The 23,770-nt window shown below is 41.7% G+C and overlaps 1 protein-coding gene across 1 annotated transcript; it reads right to left on the reverse strand.

Moving 5' to 3' along the window:
- Positions 1-5,362: 5,362 nt before the first annotated feature.
- On the reverse strand, positions 5,363-23,642 carry SELENOK (selenoprotein K). Its single transcript, XM_073592288.1, has 5 exons — positions 23,494-23,642; positions 15,094-15,184; positions 12,202-12,285; positions 8,830-8,919; positions 5,363-5,702 (listed from the first exon to the last, which is right to left on the reverse strand). Exons 1-5 carry the CDS (start codon positions 23,510-23,512, stop codon positions 5,699-5,701), a joined length of 288 nt encoding a protein of 95 aa, XP_073448389.1. The 5' UTR covers positions 23,513-23,642; the 3' UTR covers positions 5,363-5,698.
- Positions 23,643-23,770: the final 128 nt, after the last annotated feature.

The following is a 23,770-nucleotide window of genomic DNA, read 5'->3' on the forward strand; positions in this document are numbered from 1 at the left end:
ATTTTGGAAATGCACCACAGCACACGTTAGCGCTTTGCCACACATTGCGCTGCACTGCAAGTTCATCGACAAGGTGTGCCATCCAGAATTAGTGGAAAACACATCGTACAAACATATTATAGTGAGAATTCTTGGTGCAGGGTGGTTTTAAATGTATGCAACCAAACTTGTCTAACCCAAATGTTAGAAACATTTTATCATTCCGTATTTTGAACTGGCTACCTGGATCAAGTGCTTGGGATAGTCTATTACAGGAATACCAGGCCAACCACTAAGGCTGGTGTAGGCTTTAGCTCACCAAGCCAGCTGTTTAATAAACACTGCCATCTTGTGGCTATTTAAATAACTGCAACTAAGTGTTATTTTATAAAAGGACAGTTAGTAATAGTAGCATTCAGTTGGACTGTAATGTTGAAGACGCTTCATTGTTTTATAAGAACCTACTTCAATAAGTGAGGAAACGTCTTCAACATTTCAACCAGTCCAGTCAATTATAACTACTAATAGCTACAACATGATCTTTTTAAATGAGAACTTTCACAGACATATTTCTAAAGGACATAAACTTATGCTGTTCAGTCTTAGGTCAGGGGCTATTTGTACTTTAAAAATCTGCCTTATTTTACATAGTAAAATTGTTTATTTAAATCCCCTTTTAGTTCTGTAAAGCCCGTCCAAGGCTGGAAACAATCAAATGTGTATTTCTGTTATGCTTTAACATAGCAGTTAATCCCATCTAATCTCAAACCTGCACCTTCCCTCAGTCCTATAGTAATTAAAGAGGAACTGCAGTCTGCTCACATAATTTGTAAGAAAAACATTTTTGCCATTCTGAAGCTTCCCTCCAAATGCTTTGAATATTTTATATATACTGTGATTCTGTCCTTGCCAAATATGCTGCAGAAATCTCCCTCCACTGAGTCTGGCTGCAGCCATTATAACTGTGGGCAGCTGAAGCTGCTGCCTGTTCACTTCCTGGATTTACACAGAGGCACACCTCCAGCTCTGCAGCTCTCATTGGCCCTCTTATGAATCATCCCCCTTCCTTCCTGGCAGACTCTCATGAGAGTGAGAGAGAGAGCTGTGCATGATGTCATAAGCCCAGGCTTTTTACCAGACAAGAAACAGGAAGTGGGCTGTATAAGGTATTTACTGGCAGAACATGTTTTACTATCCAAAGTTAAAACAACAAGGGCAGAGGATTAATAGATGGAAAGATGAAAAAATTACTGAAGTTACCGCTTTAACCTGTAGAGCAAAGATGTGTATACATACCTATTCTCACGGCACTTGGGTTCAGTCACATGATTGGGTCCCAGAGCCGTCTTCAGTGAAGAGGGACTGCCAACAACAAATGGCCCATAGTAAGTCTATGGGTGACGTCACCGCCTATACATTGCAGCCATTGTTGCTGCTCTCCTCTCTACCCTGAAGCTGGTCACTGTGGAGATCATGTGACCAGATGCAGAGCCCTTAGAATAGGTAGTGACAGTATGGTAGTGGCAGGTACCTTAATAACTGTTCCATCCCAAAAGCTCCAGGTTTCCACCAGCCGAGGTAAGTATACATTGAAGCATTTGAACTACCCATTGCTGCTCCATATAAGTAGAGGCAGTTGAACTCACTAAACTTGAAACTGCTGTGCCTCATTGTGTGAATTTGCAATGTTATGTCACTAAAGCCCCTTGCTGTACCTAACATACTAGCGAGGCAGTCACTGACAACTTACCTCCTACAGTTTAGCATCATACATGAAAGGCACAAAAGTGTGACTTCAGATGTCCATTTTAAGCATTATAACCTAACAACTGTGTCCGCACTGCAAGGGGGTTAATCGCTTGTTTTGTCCAGGGATGAGGAGAAACAGTTTCACTTACCTAATCCTCTGCTTCCCAGGCAGATGGCATGCCACCATAATCTGTATGCATCCTCACATCCAGAGCCGGGCTATGGACCCTGCTCTGGTCTTGATAAGAGGACTCTAGACTGCGGGGTGCAGAAGCTGAAGGGACCAGTGGAGGATCGGGTAGGCATATCTTCTTTTTATTGCTCCCCTAGACCTAAATAAGCAATTAACCCTTGCAGCGTGGGCACAGCCCCAAAGCAAGAGGTAATCCCACCCCCCACCCGAGTTGGGCTTTAAAATCAGCTTATTACAAATAACACGATGGCCTGATTGACGCGGTGAAGCTCTGTCAAGGGGTTTATTTGGATTGTTTGTTTAGCTTTAACCACTCAATAAAGCATATTAAAAAAATTGTGGAAGCACATTACCATCATATGTTTGCTTGTCACAAATATTACTTTATTTACACGTTTAAAAACACATGAAATCAGAATCCAATCGCATATCAAGTTGAGTCCCCTATGGCAATTGTGTGGAGTTATCTCACCAACAAAATATGGATATTGTGCAGAAAGTATGACCCAAAACAACAAACCAGATTTTAATTTACTGAAGTCAGAACAGTAACAAATGATCTATGTGCTACTGTACTTTGATGTTTTCTGCCTTAGTGTACAAGTCTGTCTCTGGGTCCAAATGAAAATCTCTTTTGATGGGGAAAAAATATATATGTGCAAATACTAGAATATAGTTCCCTTGTAAAAGGCAGAAAGCAAAGGGGAAATTAAGGACTTCGTTTTTTTATCTATAGTACTTTTCTCCCTGGAGACTCAAAGTGCATTATCTGCTATTGAGGTAGCCATCCTGGGAGCCAATGGGGCCAATTTTAGACAGGAGCTAATTAACTTACTAGCATGTCTTTTGAGTGTGTGAAGAAACCCATAAAAGCACAGGGAGAACATGCAAACTCCATGCAAATGGTGTCCTCACCGGGACTTGACCGGAGGAGCCCATTGCTAAAAAGGCAGAAATGCTAACCATTAGGCCACTGTGCTGAAACAATCCTAAAATGAATACATACATAAATATGCTTTTACACTGAAATACATAGCAGTTACCTACCAAAACATGAAAAATCACTAACAATAAGGCAAGAACCACACAGGAATTTTTTGGAGGTTTATCATACTACTAAAATCACCAGCTAATCTCAAAAGCTTTGTTCACACTGGCTTTAGTTTGCATATAACCAGTGTATACATTGAGTTTTTACAGAGCATTTACCAAATCAGATTCAAGGATTTTAAAGAAACCTTTAGCTCCAGTTTGAAGATGTTAAAGATTTGCACAGAATGAAGGCTGCCAATCTTTTTGCTGCCAGGGTCATTGTTTAAACGCACATTTCAGGCTGAAAATGTGTTAAAGCGGAGCCCCTGTAGATTAAAATGGCAGTTGCAATATTTAATGTCATATGATTTTAGCAGAAAACTTATAGTTTTGGTAAAAAACCTCTCTTGGATTAGTTTTAGTGCACACAAGCACAATATTTTACCCCACTGTAGGTAATATATGAGGAGGTTGTGTCGCATAAATAGAAAACAAACATGTTTAGACTCAAAACGGTGAATCTGTGCATGGCCACGAAACGACAGAACCCCAAACTGTCCATAGGCTTTACAAGTCATCAGTGTAGCGTGAACCATGAATTGTAGTCTTAAAAATCACTCTGGTGTGCATGGGGAATGCTCAAGCATTGTTTTTGTATGTAGCTGCACCCAACAGGTACATATGGGCGTGTATAAGGAGGCAGGGTACTTTATACATTTTCTGCTGGCAGTTTTTTGTTTTCTTACCATCATTTTTTTTTTTTACTAAACCCAGGACCCTGCACTCACTATATCAGGTCTCCCACAGTACACAGAACATGGAAATGCAGAAGTTTGAGTAAATATAAACTGCTAAATACATATTTTCAATCAGCAAATAGAACAGTCTTGTGACTTCTATCAGTGTCTGGTTAAAGCTTGTGGGGGGGGGGGTTTACATTCTGCTCTGACTGTCCTATAAAGCTAAAGGACCCCTGACCCTCTGTTTGGAAAGTGCCGATTGGCCCTGTGCTGATCACATGTACCCTCCCAAGAAAAAAAAAAAAAAAACAACTTTCTAGCAATACACACCAAATTGAGCAGGTGCAGCTTGTACCCTAGCCTCCATACTATCAGGGGATGGTTTGGGGACAGTGAAAGAAGGGGAAGAACAGAAATGACAGGATCAAACAACCTTTTTACACAATGCAGAGGATTAACCCCTTAGGTTCCACAGTGAGTATAACAAGCATGTTTTGACTGACTGACTTTCCTGTTGTGGGTTTAGTAACACTTTAACTTTATTGCTATCACATAGGGTTCTTACAGCCCCACTATTTGATAGCATAATGGAAATGACAGGTTCTATCTACAGAATGTCACTTTTGGACACCACTGAAGCTGATCTAGCACAGATCGTGGTTGATCAGCTTCTTCTCCAGCCAGCCCTGCCAAGATATGACAGTGCTGAAACTGAAAGAGATTAATTGCTTGTAGGCTTCTCGTTGCATTTACCAGAGGTATGATCAGCGAAGAGACGTTTGCTGATCTCCCTTCCGCTCTACCCACTGTCCAAGGGACAGCAGAGCAATAGATACATGGTGGGGGTAGTGGGGTGAAAACAGGGGGTGCGGTATCTCCCAGGAATTGTGGAAGTGATTGGGTGGCCTCCCTGCAGTGAGCTTGGCAGTCAATTGCAGTGAAAGGGTTATACAGGCTGCTAGCAGGCTTCAGAACTACTTGAAATTTGGTTGAAGTCTGCTAGCAACTTGTTTAAAGTGTGGTCACACTTTAAACAAGTTGCTAGCAGACTTCAACCAAAGTTCAAGCAGTTCTGAAGCCTGCTAGCAGCTTGTATAGGCCTTTCACTGCAATTGACCTAAGGCTTATGTTGGCGGCAGTGCGGACACTTACCAAGCTCACTGCAGAGAGGCGACCCCATCACTTCCACAAATCCTGGGAGATACTGCACCCCCTGTTTTCGCCCCACTGCTCCCACCATGTATCCAATTTAGATCCTCCTGGAGATGAAGGTTGATTTAAAAGCTTTAACAAAGTTTGCTGTACATACTGCTCTTATAGAAGCTGAAGCTTGTGTGAACAAATTCAAGAGTCACGATAGACCATTAAAAACTTGAACAAATGGCTGCCTATATATAAAATGACATATGTAGCATGCAGTAGCAATTTGTCTCTCATGTTTACACAATGCTCTAATTGTCCATGATCAACTACTACTTTTTGAGACTAAATGCTACCTGTGTAGTTTACTCCATAGGAGCCATGTGTTCCATTTCTCAAATTTGAAGGCAGTTATAAATCAGTTTTGGTATATTCCGGCACTTATACTGCCTACAGTTATATTTTACTGTTTTTTTCCCCCATTACAAGTTTTCTGTAAAAATAATAAACACTTTGGGATCTCATAACATTCATAACTTCCAGCATCTTCTTTAATATTACAAAAAAAGAAAACACAGCTTAGATTTCAAGCCTGACATTTCCTTGCAAGATATTCTTCTCTAATAATCCAGTACAAAAGTAGGACTACAAGAAAAAGAAAAAAAACACATTTACAGTTTTACATATGCTTATTCAGTTGTACTGGATCCTGATGGAGGAATTCCCAGCACCACATCATAAATCTGCATTTCTGCAGAGTATTGCACACAAAGAGAAAAACATGACCAGTAAAAAGGGGCCCTTTTCTTGTCTCCATTGCCTGGTGCACGCTCTTCTCTAGATGCCTGCTTTTAGGAGCAGGCGTTTACCTGAAAGACAAACAGGCTGCATTAAATATATATACAGTACACACACACACACACACACACATTTTACAAATAAATATTACATTTACGACAAATTCCTAAAGCACTATGGGTTAGCTAAAAAGACAAATCAACATTGGATGCCTGTCGTATGGCTTCCTTTGTCTAACTGAACTCCACACAAACAAGAAATACACAAAAGAAATACATATACAACACAATTTACAGTATATTCTGTCTTTTCATTTCTGATATTTACAGAGTCCCACCTGCCAGCCTGGAGACCTGACCTTTATTGCAGTTATGTAATACAACTAGGTCTTGTCCCTTCCCCAGTCTAAGACAGTGGAGGAGAATCATCAGATTGATGAGCTGATCTCTCTGTCCCTTTCATTTCCCCTCCCATCAGCATGCTTCTCGTCATGGTTGATCGGTGTAAAACCTAACTTTATGACTACCCATCTAATATTGAGTAGGCCCCCCTTCTGCTGCTATAACAGCCCTGACCTATGCAATCATGAACTCCACTAGACCTCTGAAGGTATTCTGTGGTATCTGAGGTCAGTAGCAGATCCTTTAAGCTTCTATCAGCTTGCCTTCTTCCCATAGCGCATGCTGGTGCCATTTCTTCCCCAGGTAAGCGATGCACACGCACATGCGGTCCACAGGATGCAAACAGAAAATGTGATTCAACAAGGCAGGCCATCTCCTTCTATTGCTCTGTGGTCCAGATTTGATGCTCACATGCCCATTGTAGATGCTTTTGGCTGTGGAAACGGGTTAGCATGGGCACCCTGACCAGTCTGTGGCTTTACAGCCCCATACGCAAAAAAACTGCTATGCCTTGTGTGTTCTGACACCTTTCTATTGGAACCACATATAACTTTTTCAGCAATTTGAGCTACAGTCTCTCCCCACGGGCTTCAGCGAGGCTTGGGTGCAAATGACCCTGACAGGGGATTTTCTGGTATTTAGACCACTTTTGGTCAATCCTGACCACTGCAGACCAGAAACATCCTACAAGAGCTGCAGTTTTGAAGTTGCTCTCACCCAGTCCTCTAGCAATTTAAAATCTGGCCCTTATCAAAGTCGCCTTAAATCGTGAAGCTTGCCCATTTTTTTCTGCTTTCAACACATCAACTTCAGGGGCAAAAATGTTCACTTGCTGCCTAATATATCCCACCTCCTTTCAGATGCCATTGTAACAAAATAATCCATATTATTATTTACCAGTCAGTGGTCATAATATTATGGCCAATTGCTGTAATCACTACAGCATAGCAGATTGGCTCCTTTTGCTGCTACTCCCTCTCACAGTCTGAGCTTTGATGTATTGGCAACCAATACCAAAAGGCTGATACCAAGTCAAAACTAGGCACTTAAACTAGTTGCTCTTAAAATTCCATGACAGTTGTATAACCACTTGCCGACCGCTGCACGCCAATATACATAGGCACAATGGCAGCGGTGGGCAAATGGGCATACCTGTACGTCCCCTTTAAGAGCCAGGGATAACAGGCATGCGCGCTGCCGTGTGCAGCGTGACTGTGCCCATGGGACCGGTGGACTCAATGTCGGCCGGTCTCCTGGCGATCGTGTCACGGAGCCTCAGAACAGGGAAGTGCCTATGTAAAGAAGGTATTTCCCCGTTCTGCCTTGTGTCATGACAGAGATCACTGCTCCCCTGTCATCGGGAGCGGTGATCACTGTCATGTGACTTGAAGCCACCCCCCCCCCCACAGTTAGAATCACTCCCTAGGACACACTTAACCCCTTCATCGCCCCCTAGTGTTAACCCCTTCCCTGCCAGTGTCATTTACACAGTAATCAGTGCATTTTTATAGCACTGATCGCTGTATAAATGACAATGGTCCCAAAATAGTGTCAAAAGTGTCCGATGTGTCCGCCGCCATAATGTCGCAGTCCCGATAAAAATAGCAGATCGCCGCCATTACTAATTAAAAAAAATAATAAATAAATAAATAAATAAAAATGCCATAAAACTATCCCCTATTTTGTAAATGCTATAACTTTTGTGCAAACCAATCAAAATACTCTTATTGCGATTTTTTTACCAGAAATATGTAGAAGAATACATATCGACCTAAACTTAAGAAAAAATTTGTTTATATATTTTTTGGGGATATTTATTATTGCAAAAAGTAAAAAATAATGCGTTTTTTTTCAAAATTGGCGCTCTTTTTTTGTTTATAGCCCAAGAAATAAAAACCGCAGAGGTGATCAAATACCACCAAAAGAAAGCTCTATTTGTGGGGAAAAAAAAAGGACATCAATTTTGTTTGGGTGCAACGTCACACACAAGCGAAATTGTCAGTTAAAGCGACACAGAGCTGAATCACAAAAAGTGCTCTGGTCAGGAAGGGGGTAAAATCTCCCGGGGCTCAAGCGGTTAATAAAAACATTACTGTAAGACTGGTGTTTTTTTTTATGCCTAGATTTTGGCTTAAATCTTAAAGACCTCCAAAGAAGCAGAGCTCTAAATGTACACATCAGAGGAAGCAGCTTGTTGTGAAGCAAATTATCTCTTTGTTTAAAAAAAAAGTTACCTGATGCTATACATCAAGGTGTCGGGCCTACGTCTTTGAACAGATAGAAGGTAGAGAAGTCATTCACACAGGCATACCTAAGCATACACGTGTTTTGTCTGCATGGAATGCACAGGTGTTCCATGCATCCACATGCAGGCAGTCCCATTCATGTCAACTGGGAAGCAGGGGCTCCAATCATGTCAAAAACGAGAACAGTGGCTGTGTCCGTGCAGCCGCTGCATCCCAATTGACATGAATGGAACTTCCTGCATAGAGATACACCTGTGCATCCAAAACGTGGCCCTCACATCGCCCTCACATGGGTGCATGCAAAAGTAAGCCCATCTGGACGAGGCCACACATCGTACAGTGCCCACAGCAGATAATGACAGTATATAAATCAATAATGATAAAAGGCTTCTAATTGTAAGTGAATCAGACTTTACTGGGGCTACAAAAGCTGCAGAAATGGAAACAGCTGACAATATGCCTGATAATAATTGTTTTTATCATTGTCTCCAGTTTCATTTTAAGAACAAGTACATTCTTCATACGCCTCCCTCATTCAAGAAACATCATACCTTCCTCATCCACCTCCAGCCATTGGTGGGGGACTGGGTCCTGAACCGTGATTGATCCTTCCCATTCTCCGGCGTGGATTTCCTGGAGGACTGCAATGTAAAAAAAAAAAAAAAACACAACAACATCAGAAAAGGCAGAATCATTACCCAATAAGAAAAAAATGCTATGCTATTCCAAATAAACAGAATTGTTATAAGACATTGGGTAACTGAACCAGCGCCCATATATCTTTCACAATAATTTATCTGACCAAAAGGATTCAATTCACTGGGAACACTGGAAATTACTGCAGAAAGTAGGAGGTGTTCACCAATGTCCTGGGATGTAACAGACAAAGCTGCAATGAGTATCACTGTAACCTATGAAATCATTCAGAAAATATTTAAAGTGTCACTAAACCCACATCATAAAAAACTATCAATAAACTGTGTATTACATGCTGTTCACACTCACTAAGTCACTATGGGATTCATTTTCCGTTTTCTCCAAAAAACCTGGTTGATCCTTCTGCTCTTTATCTCCACCTCCTGTCCACAATGCAGCTAGGGATTTTGAAACTGTGGTGGCAACTCTGCACATGCTCAGTTTTCATTGAGTTTCTATGCTGAGCATTTCCTCCCTATGACATCTGAGCAGCCCATGTAACTATACAGTCACACATGTGGGTGTATACACAGTGGTAAATGATGGCGCACTCCCTCCTTCCCCCTCCATGTCCACTAACCAGCTAAACACAATAGGGGTGGGATATTACATGTATATTAAATGGAAGCTTCACCTCCCTGTTATTCTAAGACACAGGCTGGAGGGGCGTGACACAGCCTGTGACTGGCAGAAACCCGCCCACATGTTATTGGCAAAAAATTATAAAAGATTTCATTTCAAATATATATATATTTATGACAATTTATAAAAGTTTATTGATATTATTTAATTATTTTTACTTTGTATTCTAAAAGGCTGTTTTTTAAAATATGCGACAAGCAGCAGAGGACTAGAAGCTCCTCCTGCTTATGTTTCCCTGCAGACAGGCTGGGAAAGATCTGGATCATGCAACAGCTGTATATCGATTATAAGAAAAAAGGTACTTAGATGTATTTTTTTTTTTATTAAAATTACAGTGCCATCATTCACATGCAATAGAAGGAGCAATGTGAATTAAACAGTGTGTGTTTAGTATCACTTTAAGGGAACAAAAATATAAGAGCTGTCACTGCGGTCTTTAAGTACAGCTGTTACACCATCATAGGAAAAACATTACCTGCAGATGCATAGCAGGTGCCCTCTGGATGCTTTCTTACCTTTAGTGTTCCAGCTGTCCCCTAGTGCCCTACCATAGCCCCACGGATTATATGTAAATACAGATTTCCTAAAATGTGGGCATTTGCATTTTGCTAGGTGCATCCTACACATGACAGAGCTGGGTCCTAGGCAAAGGTTGCTCAGGCACCGGGAACTTATGGGATTGGGGAGTAAAAGTTTGCATTTGTCTTATTAACTGAACTAACAGATCAATTATGTCAGGAGGCTGCAGTGGCAACTGGAGTGCCAACACTACACCTACACAACCTTCTATAATGATTTCATTGTTACGATTGTTGTTCTTGTTTTTTTGTTTTTTTTTTTTTACTTATTGCGTAGGCTCTGAAGTCACCCTGACCTCGACTTTAAAGGAGATGTATCATACTTTTATAGTTCTGCCCCTATGGGACAAAGTACGTGTAGTACTTTTTCCCATGTTTCTAGGTGCTTTCTAGTCCTATTTATTAGGTCCCACCTGCAGCAGCTGATCTGACAACAGGTATGAAGGAGACAGATGATTCATAGCTGCAGCTTGTCTCAACTATGAGAACTTTTTCTAGACAAGAAACAGCAAGAGGAATGTGGGGGGGGGGGGGGGGGAACATGTCAGCTGCAGCATTTCTGTTGCCATTGCTTGTCTTGGGAAAGTGCTATTAGCCGAGACCAGCTGCACTTATCAGCTGTCCCCTTTATGGCTGTTGTCAGATCGGCTGCAGCGAAGAAGGAGGGTGGTGCAGAAGGAGGAGGACTCAATGTGCCTAGTAGAAATTTTGGGAATGCACGTGACAGGGGCACAATATAAAAAGGGATATTAAAGCCCAAGTTTAGCTTTTTCAGTAGAGAACTTCTCTGTCCTAGACTTCGGACACACTTTAAAGTGATATTAAAGGCTTTTTTTTTTTTTATAATAACAACAAGCATATTATACTTACCTGGTCTGTGTAAGCGCTTTGAACAGAGCAGCCCCGAGCAGCCACTTCTCGGGTCCCTTGCTGACGCTCTTGGCCTCTCCCTCCTGCCCCCAGAGCAAGCACATCGCTGGATCGAGATTGGAATCAGGTACAGTGGGGAAAATTATTTGATACCTTGCAGATTTTGTAAGTTTGCCCAATTTACAAAAAATGAAGGGTCTGTATTTTTTATCATATAGAAAATTTATGGAGAGAACTGAAACTTCCAGTTGCCAAGCGACAGCCAAGAAACCTTAAGGATTTAGAGAAGATCTGTAAAGAAGAGTGGACCAAAATCCCTCCTGAGATGTGTGCAAACTTGGTCACCAACAAGAAACATTTTACCTCTGTGCTTGCCAACAAGGGTTTCTCCACCAAGTAATTTTTTGATTGGGAATCAAATACTTATTTTACTCACTGAACTGCAACTTAATTTATAACATTTGTACCATGTGTTTTTTTTTCTGGATTTTTAGTTGATATTCTGTCTCTATCATTGAAAATACACCTATGATAAAAATTATAGACCCTTCATTTCTTTGTAAGTGGGCAAACTTACAAAATCTGTAGGGGAGCAAATAATTAATTTTCCCCACTGTAAGTATTAGGAGGGGCTGCTGCACAGAGGAGGTTTTTTACCTTCATGCATACAATGCATGAAGGTAAAAAAAAAGCCTTCAGCCTTTAGAACCACTTAAAGTGAATACAAATGTCTAATGTTTTGTTCTTTTTGTTGTAAAAAAAAGACTGGATATCTCTTCTGTAAAAAAACAAAAAAAACTTTTTCTATCTTTTATTTTTGTTTGCACGCTCCCTGCTGCACAAGCGCAATGCAGTGTACACTGATGCCAAGAGTGGAGCCAGATTGTGGGACGATGTACAGTAGCTCCGTGTTGGAGTTACATCAGAAGTGACTACCCAATGCCTGAAGAACAGTAGAAAATGGCTGCATGATAGCAGAGCGATGGCAAAGTGCTCTGACCTGTCAGGTCTAGGGAAGGACAAACGAAGCTGTAAGTATGCATAGCTTTTTTTTTTTTTGACAAGTACCCCCTAGTTTAGTTCTCCTTTACACCATCACGACCTGTAAATGTTAACAGAAAAGATGAAGAGTCATACCCTCTCCCATCATCAAACCGTGAGCTGGACACAGAGTTCGAATTGCCTCTTCTGGATATATCAGGTCTGACCATGCTTTGAAAACTGAAAAAACAAAACAAAAACATCTTATTAGTGTAATTAGCATTAAAGTATAATTGAAGGCAAAAGTTTTTTTGTTCGTTTTGGATAGAGTGGAGAGGGATTAGACCCCTCCTGTCAGTTTTTTATTGCTGTCTGTGCTCCCTTTAGAGAGAGATTTATCCTTTTTATTTGTCCTGTTTATCGTTATGGTGGAGAATTATATCAGGTAGAGTTTAATGTTGGAGGATCCCTGTACATAGCTGACTTAGCTCACCGGGCTTCAGCTACAATAAAATTGAGCTGTGGTGATAAAGATCATGATTTATAGTGAGGAACATTGCACTCTACATAAGGCAGTATTTTCAATCCTTTAGAGACCACCAACAGTGCATGTTTTCCACACTACTAGGGAGAGGCACAGAAATTTTAACAAAAGCTTTGAGCAGCTTAAAGCACCCTTCAGCTGCAGTATGGGAGTGCCAACTACCACAGTGTAGGTTGTAGCTTTAAAAAGACATTATCACTTTGCCCATGTAGGCAAATTAAAAAAAAATGTGCAGAATATATGGGGTGCCTGGATGGCATCACCCACAACTACACTACTGATGGACTCCGGTGTTCCACAGTAATGGTAACCGAATTTCTTTTCCCCTCATTCTTGTCACCCTTTGAATACAATATACATGGTCTACTGCAACCTCTCAAGCTTTACAAAATAGAAAAACACTTGAAATAACTGCCAAGTCTCTGGGAACCCCCTGCTAATAATTTTTATATCTACACCTCACAGGACATTGGTATGAGGGTCAGTGAGAAGATTGCACCTTACACTGGTGGTCAGTGGGAAGAATGTCCCTTACATTGGGGGCCAGTGAGAAGAATGTCCCTTACATTGGGGGCCAGTGGGAAGAATGTCCCTTACATTGGGGGCCAGTGGGAAGAATGTCCCTTACATTGGGGGCCAGTGGGAAGAATGTCCCTTACATTGGGGGCCAGTGGGAAGAATGTCCCTTACATTGGGGGCCAGTGGGAAGAATGTCCCTTACATTGGGGGCCAGTGGGAAGAATGTCCCTTACTTGGCAAAATTCTTTTTTTATATATATATATTTTTTTTATTTATTTATTATATCATTATTACACAAGTAGCAAAAAAATGTAGCCTCATAAAACATATGTGAAACTTTACAGTACAGAATGCAATTGTTTTACCTACCCACTCCCTCCCTCCCTCCCAACCCTCACCCACCCCCCTTCACCCACACCACCTAATCATAAGTTATACATGCATTCTGTTAATTGCAGGACCACAAATGGAGATATAGAAGCAACGCTCCAAAGGGATAGATACAGGAGCGGAGAACATCTAAGATCACCCGGGAAGGGGGGCTGGGAGCAGCAAAGGGTAAACAAGAGAAAAGACTTTATCCGCTCGCAACCCTCCCCCTATAGGGGACACCCCATCTTGTCCAGCCAGGGTCTCCACATTCTCATAAACTTTCTGTAGTTGCCTAGCCTAATATAAGACACTCTTCCAATACAAATTATTGAATTGATAGTCTCAACCCAATTCTCCATAGTCGGGGGGGAATGCGCCTGCCATTTCTGTGCAATTAGTTTTCTCGCCTGGAATAGGCATCTTAGGACTACTTTGGTGGTATCATTTGAGACTCTACCCTCCTCCATATCCCCTAGTAGGCATGTCTTGGCAGTTGGCTCTATTACAGTTTTGAAGGTTTTATTTATCCTGTCCACTATCTCCACCCAATATCTAAATAGCTTCGGGCATTTCCATACCATGTGGATAAAATCCCGTTGCCCTGCACCTGGGGCACTCGTCATTTTGTCTCCACCAGAGTTTAAACATTTTTTGAGGGGTATGGTAGACTCTATGTATTAGGAACAAGTGAGATACTTTCTGTGAAGGAGAAAAACCGAGACCAGTTCTCTTTGTTTCAAAATCCTATCCCATTCTTCCACAGTCATTAGCCCCACATCTTTCTCCCATCGTGCTCTACTCTCAGAAGGTCCTACTCTGTTTAATGTTTTAGCCTCCAATTTGGCTCCAAGGGCACCACGGCCCGCTAGATGTTGGAGCTGGGATGCCAGAAAGTATGACCTTGGGTGTGGAACTGCCATTCCCCCTTCTTTAATCGGAAGCTGCATAGTTTGCAAACTAATTCTAGATTGGCCCTTTTTCCAAATCAAGTCCCTGAAAAGGCATTCTATTCTTTTGAACCACTTTTGGCCTATCCAAATTGGGGAGTTATGAAAGAGATATAGTATCTGTGGTAGCCATATCATCTATTAGATTGCAGCGTCCTGCTACAGATAATGGGAGTCGGCTCCAGATATCTCCTTTTTGCTTTAATTTAAGTAATAATGGTGCTAAGTTGTCATTGAGATATTGTTTTATATTGCTTGTAATCCAAACACCCAGGTATTTCAATTTTACAGTAACTTTAAGGTGGGGAGTTCCAGACGGTATTTGGTTGCCAAGTGGGTCGACTGGTAATAAAGCCGATTTATCCCAGTTGACAACCAGACCAGAGAATCGTCCGAACTCTCCAACCATTTGTATCACTATTTTTAATGAAGTTTCAACATCCCCAAGAAAAAAAACAGGACGTGATCAGCAAACAGTGCTATCCTGTCCTCCCCCATCCACCTCCGAAATCCCTGTATATCCAGCATTGATCTAGTCATAATTGCTAATGGTTCCATCGCAAGAGCGAATAGTAGAGGGGACAAAGGACAGCCCTGTCTCGTCCCAAAATTCAATAAAAAAATAAATAAATAAATCACATTAAAATGGTCAGAAGAGTACTTACAATAGAACAACAAAGTCTGTAATTCCCCAGAACAGATCTGTAATAAAGGAGAGTCTCCATGGTGATCTGCTCTGACCATCTAACACTTGTCCTGAAAAATATAGTAAAACGAGAAGAATATAAAATAAAAATGATACAATACAAACTATGAGCATTGACAGGGTCACTTTAAATCTCTAAATATAACTGAATAAAAGGTTTTTATGTTAAAGTAAAAATGTGGGCTGCAATGTGGGCCCATGCGGTTGGTGTAGTGGTCTGTACACTGCAATACACAGCCCCGGAGAGAGTCAGTAACATGCAAAATCTGGAATGTTGCTGCACTCCTTGGTATATTTACTAAAGCATTAACATCATATCACATCACATCACATGTATGACAGGAACGTAAAGGGTAACAAGTCAGCGCTTACACAAACCTAATATACACATAACATATATTATATATACACACACAGTATCTCACAAAAGTGAGTACACCCCTCACATGTTTGTAAATATTTTATGATATCTTTTCATGTATATTTTAGCAGAGACCCTAGGGAATAAAATGTCAATTGCTGCAATATTTTATGTTGCACTGTATTTGCCCAGCAGTCTTTTAAACGCAATTTTTGGGGAAAAAATACACTTCAATGAATAAAAAAAAAAAAAACGAAACAGTAAAGTTAGCCCAATTTTCTTTTTTTTGTTTTAATGTGAAAGATGATGTTACGCCGCGAGAATTGAGAGAGAATCGTGATCTATCCTCTAAGCCAAAAAAATTGTGATTCTCATTTTAGCCAGAATCGTGTAGCTCTAGTACTGTGACATACTAAAGCAGAGCATTATCCCCTCCCTTCGGAGACTGGGCCGCAGGGCAGTATTCCAACATAACAACCCCAAACACACCTCCAAGATGACCACTGCCTTGCTAAAGAAGCTGAAGGTAAAGGTGATGGACTGGCCAAGCATGTCTCCAGACCTAAACCCTATTGAGGATCTGTGGGGCATCCTCAAATGGAAGATGGAGGAGCGCAAGGTCTGTAACATCCACCAGCTCTGTGATGTCATCATGGAGGAGTGGAAGAGGACTCCAGTGGCAACCTGTGAAGCTCTGATGAACTCCATGCCCAAGAGGGTTAAGGCAGTGCTGGAAAATAATGGTGGCCACACAATATATTGACACTTTGGGCCCAATTTGGACATTTTCACTTAGGGGTGTACTCACTTTTGTTGCCAGTGGTTATTTTGAGGGAAAAGCAAATTTACACTGTTATACAAGCTGTACACTCACTACTTTACATTGTAGCAAAGTGTCATTTCTTCAGTGTTGTCACATGAAAAGATAGAATAAAATATTTTTAAAAAATGTGAGGGGTGTACTATATAATTTATATATATATATATCAAGTGAGAATAGTTTGGCAATAAAGCAATTCAATTAACCAATAAATTAATTAGAAATACACTCCCACTTCACTGAGAGCCTATGCTCCTTGATTTCCTATACTAACATGTCATATAACTGCACATAAATCAAAAAACATAAATCTCCTCCAACCCGTCACCCACCAACATAGATCCAGCAGCCTGCTGTGGTCAGCCAACCAATGGGCAAGGAGAGCATTCATCAGAGAAGCAGCCAAGAGGCCCATGGTAACTCTGAAGATGCTGCAAAGATCCACAGCTCAGGTGAGGGAATCTGTCCACAGGACAACTATTAGTTGTGCACTCCACAAATCTGGTCTTTATGGAAGAGTGACAAGAAGAAAGCCATTGTTGAAAGAAAGCCATAAGAAGTCCTGTTTACAGTTAGCGAGAAGCCATGTGGAAGACACAGCAAACATGTGGAAGAAGGTGCTCTGGTCAGATGGGAGCAAAATTAAATGTTTTAGCCTAAAAGCAAAATGCTATGTGTGGTGGAAAACTAACACTGCACATCACCCTGAACACACCATCCCCACCGTGAAACATGGTGGTGGCAGCATCATGTTGTGGGGATGCTTTTCTTCAGCAGGGACAGGGAAGTTGGTCAGAGTTGATGTGAAGATGAATGGAGCCAAATACAGGGCAATCTTGGAGGAAAACCTGTTATGCCGCGTACACACGGTCGGACTTTGTTCGGACATTCCGACAACAAAATCCTAGGATTTTTTCCGATGGATGTTGGCTCAAACTTGACTTGCATACACACGGTCACACAAAGTTGTCGGAAAATCCGATCGTTCTGAACGCGGTGACGTAAAACACGTACGTCGGGACTATAAACGGGGCAGTGGCCAATAGCTTTCATCTCTTTATTTATTCTGAGCATGCATGGCACTTTGTCCGTCGGATTTGTGTACACACGATTGGAATTTCCGACAACGGATTTTGTTGTCGGAAAATTTTATATCCTGCTCTCAAACTTTGTGTGTAGGAAAATCCGATGGAAAATGTGTGATGGAGCCTACACACGGTCAGAATTTCCGACAACAAGGTCCTATCACACATTTTCCGTCGGAAAATCCGACCGTGTGTACAGGGCATTAGAGTCTGCAAAAGACTTGAGACTGGGGCGGAGGTTCAACTTCCAGCAGGATAATGACCCTAAACATACAGCCAGAGCTACAATGGAATGGTTTAGATCAAAGCAAATTCATGTGTTAGAATGGCCCAGTCAAAGTCCAGACCTAAATCCAATTGAGAATCTGTGGCAAGATTTAAAAATTGCTGTTCACAGATGCTCTCCATCCAATCTGACAGAGCTTGAGCTATTTTGCAAAGAAGAATGGGCAAAAGTTTCACTCTCTAGATGTGCAAAGCTGGTAGAGACATCCCCAAAAAGACTTGCAGCTGTAATTGCAGGGAAAGGTGGTTCTACAAAGTATTGACTCCGGGGGGCTGAATACAAATGCACGCCACACTTTTCACATATTTGTAAAAAATTTGGAAAACCATTTATTATTTTCCTTCCACTTCACAATTATGTGCCGCTTTGTGTTGGTCTATCACATAAAATCCCAATAAAATACATTTAAGGTTTTGGTTGTAACATGACAAAATGTTGAAAATTTCAAGGGGTATGAATACTTTTTCCAAGGCACTGTATGTATTTGTTAAACAAGAAAAAAAACATCTCGGGATCTCAAGGGAAGTATTTTTTTTACCAGTAAATGAGCGTAATTTCTCAGGGTACACGTGTGAGAAGAGGCGCGCCACTTCATGGGCTTCATCTACTGCATGTGGACTATGACAATACTGCAGAACTGACAATTCAGGTCTGAGAGTTCCTTGAGGGAAATGATGATGCAGCCTTCCCAGGTGATATCTGTGTGGGCGGGGCCATGTCACCACTGTCTTTAGGGAAACCAGGAAGTGGAAGCCAAAAAATGAGTGTAAAACAAAATATAGAAATTAAAAATTGCAAACAAGTGAGGTCCTTAGTGACAATGTCTCCTCCACAATATAATGTAGCGCTGATTAAGATAAGGATTCTTTAAATTACAAAAAATCAATATATCAAACAATTGTTCCTAACACCATATATTGCAAATGACATTGAAAAGGAATTCCAATAGGCATCTATTGCATATAAAATCTGAAGACAAATAAAAAAGTCCCACACAGATGGTGGTGTTATACACCACGTGGATAACAGACTGAAAAAAGTGATATGAAATAAATGGGTCCTCCGTATGGAAGCAATGCAGGCTTACCGGAACCGTTGGACTCAGAGAGACGTATGTCACCTGAGTCAATAATGCTTGCATTGCCACCAGGCAATGAAGCGGGGTTTCCCAGTGGAACGTTATGGAATCCAGATGTTGTTCTAGGACTCTCGGCAAACCTCTTCCATATGTAACCCGATCTCGTAGTGGCCCATTCTCCGTGTTAAAAAAGCGCTTGTAATAAAATTGTGGCAGGCAGTGGAGTCTGCCGACGCGTTTCGTCTACTCAGACTTCATCTGGGGTACCCTACCACTGCTGCCATACTCCCTTTTATAGGTACCAAGACCCCCCTTGATGAGAATCCGGCTTGTGCCCATTGTTTACATGCACTTCCGGGTATCGCCAAGATGGCGGCCCCGCGTGCGTTCCAGGCCTTTTTCTAATACCAAATGTGCGTTCCAGCATTTCTTTATAGGTGCTATAAAAAATAAATGAATAAATCAATTTGCCACAGAATTCCAAGATATTGTGAATAATAAGTATCAAAATCAATATATGTAGTTGAAAACCATGAACAAAGAATATAAGCTAAAGAGAGATCAGAGATCATCCGGATATCTCCCAGGGAGTGTATGGAGCCGGATGATCGCTCCTCGTGACGCAAATGGCGTCATCTTCCGCCTCGGTGGAGCGCAAGCTAGGCGGTCGTCTGCCACATGCGTGTCACGCCTCGATATAGTGGTAAACATGGCGCGATGTCGTCATAGGCGCTCCGGCCTGGCGACACGCCTACCGTTGTGAAGGTGACGCGCTCTTGTCTAACAACTGCTGTGTATTATGTGAATAGAGCAACTATGTGTATAAGAATACCTGAATATTATCTATGTATATTTTCAAACGAAATGGAGTCCTTAGTTGTGAAACTAATTGTAATGTGATTAGAAAATTAAAAAATAACAAATATATTATGTGCATAATAACAAATAATATTCTATGTGTTAATTATGAATGTATATGTTTCGCTAGACCAATGATTCTGGTGTATATATTTCCACCAGGATACATTTAATATAGCTGTCCATTCTATGTGCAATATAGTTGTGAACTAAAAAAGGAAAAGAAAAAGAAAAAAGACCGTGGCTATAAAACCGTGACTAAAGAATTCCATATAAATAATATATTCTATGCAAAAAATCTCCTATGATTCATGATTCTGGAGGATAAATAATGAATCCTCAATGATTTTTGGTCTTAGAGAATATAGGTCCAAGACGAATTCTCAATGGGTGATCAGTGTTATACAGAAGTACATATACCGTATAAAAAATGACAGAAATAAAAATCAGAATACACGTAAATCCCCATGGTCACCCCTCCTATCATTAGAGTTATGTGTATCTCTAAGAGGTGAATAGCGGTTGTGAGTGGGGAATGGAGAAGAAGGGTAACGATAATATGAGTTTTCTTCATAATAAGGATCTTGCCATGTCCCCTGTCCCCCCGAGGGGCGACGATAAGACTGATTTTCATAGTCTCGGTAAGGCAGATTCTCATAATCACGGTGGGGGCGGGTATCGGAGTAATCACATTACAATTAGTTTCACAACTAAGAACTCCATTTCGTTTGAAAATATACATAGATAATATTCAGGTATTCTTATACACATAGTTGCTCTATTCACATAATACACAGCAGTTGTTAGACAAGAGCGCGTCACCTTCACAACGGTAGGCGTGTCGCCAGGCCGGAGCGCCTATGACGACATCGCGCCATGTTTACCACTATATCGAGGCGTGACACGCATGCGGCAGACGACCGCCTAGCTTGCGCTCCACCGAGGCGGAAGATGATGCCATTTGCGTCACGAGGAGCGATCATCCGGCTCCATACACTCCCTGGGAGATATCCGGATGATCTCTGATCTCTCTTTAGCTTATATTCTTTGTTCATGGTTTTCAACTACATATATTAATTTTGATACTTATTATTCACAATATCTTGGAATTCTGTGGCAAATTGATTTATTCATTATAACACCTATAAAGAAATGCTGGAATGCACATTTGGTATTAGAAAGAGGTCTGGAACGCACGTGGGGCCGCCATCTTGGCGATATCCGGAAGTGCATGTAAACAATGGGCACAAGCCGGATTCTCATCAAGGGGGGTCTTGGTACCTATAAAAGGGAGTATGGCAGCAGTGGTAGGGTACCCCAGATGAAGTCTGAGTAGACGAAACGCGTCGGCAGACTCCACTGCCTGCCACAATTTTATTACAAGCGCTTTTTTAACACGGAGAATGGGCCACTACGAGATCGGGTTACATATGGAAGAGGTTTGCCGAGAGTCCTAGAACAACATCTGGATTCCATAACGTTCCACTGGGAAACCCCGCTTCATTGCCTGGTGGCAATGCAAGCATTATTGACTCAGGTGACATACGTCTCTCTGAGTCCAACGGTTCCGGTAAGCCTGCATTGCTTCCATACGGAGGACCCATTTATTTCATATCACTTTTTTCAGTCTGTTATCCACGTGGTGTATAACACCACCATCTGTGTGGGACTTTTTTATTTGTCTTCAGATTTTATATGCAATAGATGCCTATTGGAATTCCTTTTCAATGTCATTTGCAATATATGGTGTTAGGAACAATTGTTTGATATATTGATTTTTTGTAATTTAAAGAATCCTTATCTTAATCAGCGCTACACTATATACACCTGCATTATTTACAAATTTCCTTGTTTGTTGTGTGAGCTGCTACTGTACCGAGTAAGCGCAGTGTTTTTGGAGATTTTTTCCTCCACAATATAATACATGTACCTGGCCAATCACAGTCCTCTGTGGAACGTGCACTAAGCTGCACATACACTGATAAGTCTACTTTCCGGCACCCTGCCAGTATGTGTCCGGATGATTGCAGTCCTACACAAGTACACTATACTACCAAAAGTATTGGGACACCTGCCTTTACACTCACATGAACTTTAATACCATCCCAGTCTTAGTCCGTATGTTCAATATTGAGTTTCCCACCCTTTGCAGCTATAACAGCTTCAACTCTTCTGGGAATTCTGTCCACAAGGTTTAGGAGTGTGTCTATGGGAACGTTTCACCATTCTTCTAGAAGCGCATTTGTGAGGTCAGGCACTGATGTTGGACGAGAAGGCCTGGCTCACAATCTCCTCTCTAATTCATCCCAAAAGCATTTTATCAGGTTGAGGTCAGAACTCTTTGTAGGAAAGATACAGTTCCTCCACCCCAGACTCGCTCATCCATGTCTTTATGGACCTTGCTTTGTGCACTGGTGCCCAGTCATGTTGGAACAGGAAGGGGTCATCCCCAAACTGTTCCCACAAAGTTGGGAGCATGAAATTGTCCAAAATGTCTTGGTATGCTGATGCCTTAAGAGTTCCCTTCACTGGAACTAAGGGGCCAAGCCCAACCCCTGAAGAACAACCCCACACCATAATCCCCCCTCCACCAAATGATTTGGACCTATCCCCGCCCGTTTTCCCCTGGTGATCTGGTCAGTAACAAACTTCCTGTATTAGTGAGACAAAACCCTGGATGAAGGAGCACAGGAGGCACAGCACACAGCAGCACTGTCAGTCTGGGGGGGGGGGGGTGTTAGATGGACTAGCAGATTTAAATACACCAACACATTGAAGCCAAACTGCAGCCAATACTTTATAATCAGTTACAGCAAATCGTTTTTTCCTTTCGGGATAAAGGTTTTCCATAAATATCCAAAAGCTGATCATTGTCAGCACCCCTGTCAGTGGTAAATGTTTTGTCTCATCCCTGTAACTGGATACATCTGGAAAAGAGCTTTTGAAAAAAAACAACAGACTTACTGGCCAGATCACCAGGTGAAAAAAAAAAAAAGAAGGAAAGCCTAAAAAAGGAAATGAAGGCCACCGTCACATCTAAGAATTGGTCATCTGCAATATAATAAATTGCCCCCAAATGTCTGCACTGTGGATCGCTCTTCAGAGACCAACACCAGGGGAGGCCGGCCCTGACCCCGGAGACGGATGTCCTCTGCTGGGATTTGTGGTGATCATCGATCCCTGGAAATCTCCTGGAAGGATGGAGGAGATCTCACACCCAGCTGTGAGGTCATTATATCATTTATAAGATCCGACACCTTCCCCCTCCCCCCACACACATACATAGAGATCTGTACAGGCCATGTATGGGGGGGAGGTGATCTAAAAAACAGACACTGTTATTACAGCAATGACATACATAAAGCTGACCACACACAATACAATCTGATTGTACAACTTAATAAAAACTAAGGGTCACCATACAATCTGATTGTACAATCGACTTTAGATTTACCAACACTATATAGTATGAGGACATACCTAAACTATCCAATCAGTGTGCAGTGTGGCCCATCATGCAGGGACTCGCACTATATCATTGATGGTAGATCTATAGAAGATTGTACAGAGTGTAACATGTGCTGGCCATACACTATACAATCAGATTGTACAATCTTCTTTGGTTCTATCGACACAATACCATTTAATTTGTATCCAATCAGACATGTCCTTACACTACATCGCCGCTGACAGTTCTAAAGTAGATTGTACAATCAGATTGTATGGTGAATGGGCAGTAGACTGCATGGTATCTGTGCGATCTCCGCTCCATCTGCTAACAGCTGTGCAGTAGAAGGTCCGGCCTGATTGGACACAGATGGATCGCACAGACGGGTCCCCTCAGTAGATCGTCCGATGAGATTGTGCTCACCATTGGAGATGTACACCATGGTTCCTCCTCGGATGGTGACTCAGTCTCCGCTACAGCTGCGGAAATCCGGGAACAACAAACAGGAGGTGGAGAGCGCTGATTGGCCGCTGTGGGCGTGTCCCAGAAAACTTGGCAACGCGGTCTTAGTTACAGAGGCGGGGACAAAGATAACGCCTCCAATCCCAGAGAGCGATATCCACACAGAATACACAGGACGGGATTCTACTGGCTGACTGTTCCCGGGTTAGTAATGGTTGTCCATACTGGAGGGGATAGG

The sequence above is a fragment of the Aquarana catesbeiana genome, linkage group LG07 (genome assembly GCF_042186555.1).
Source record: "Aquarana catesbeiana isolate 2022-GZ linkage group LG07, ASM4218655v1, whole genome shotgun sequence".
NCBI lineage: Eukaryota > Metazoa > Chordata > Amphibia > Anura > Ranidae > Aquarana > Aquarana catesbeiana.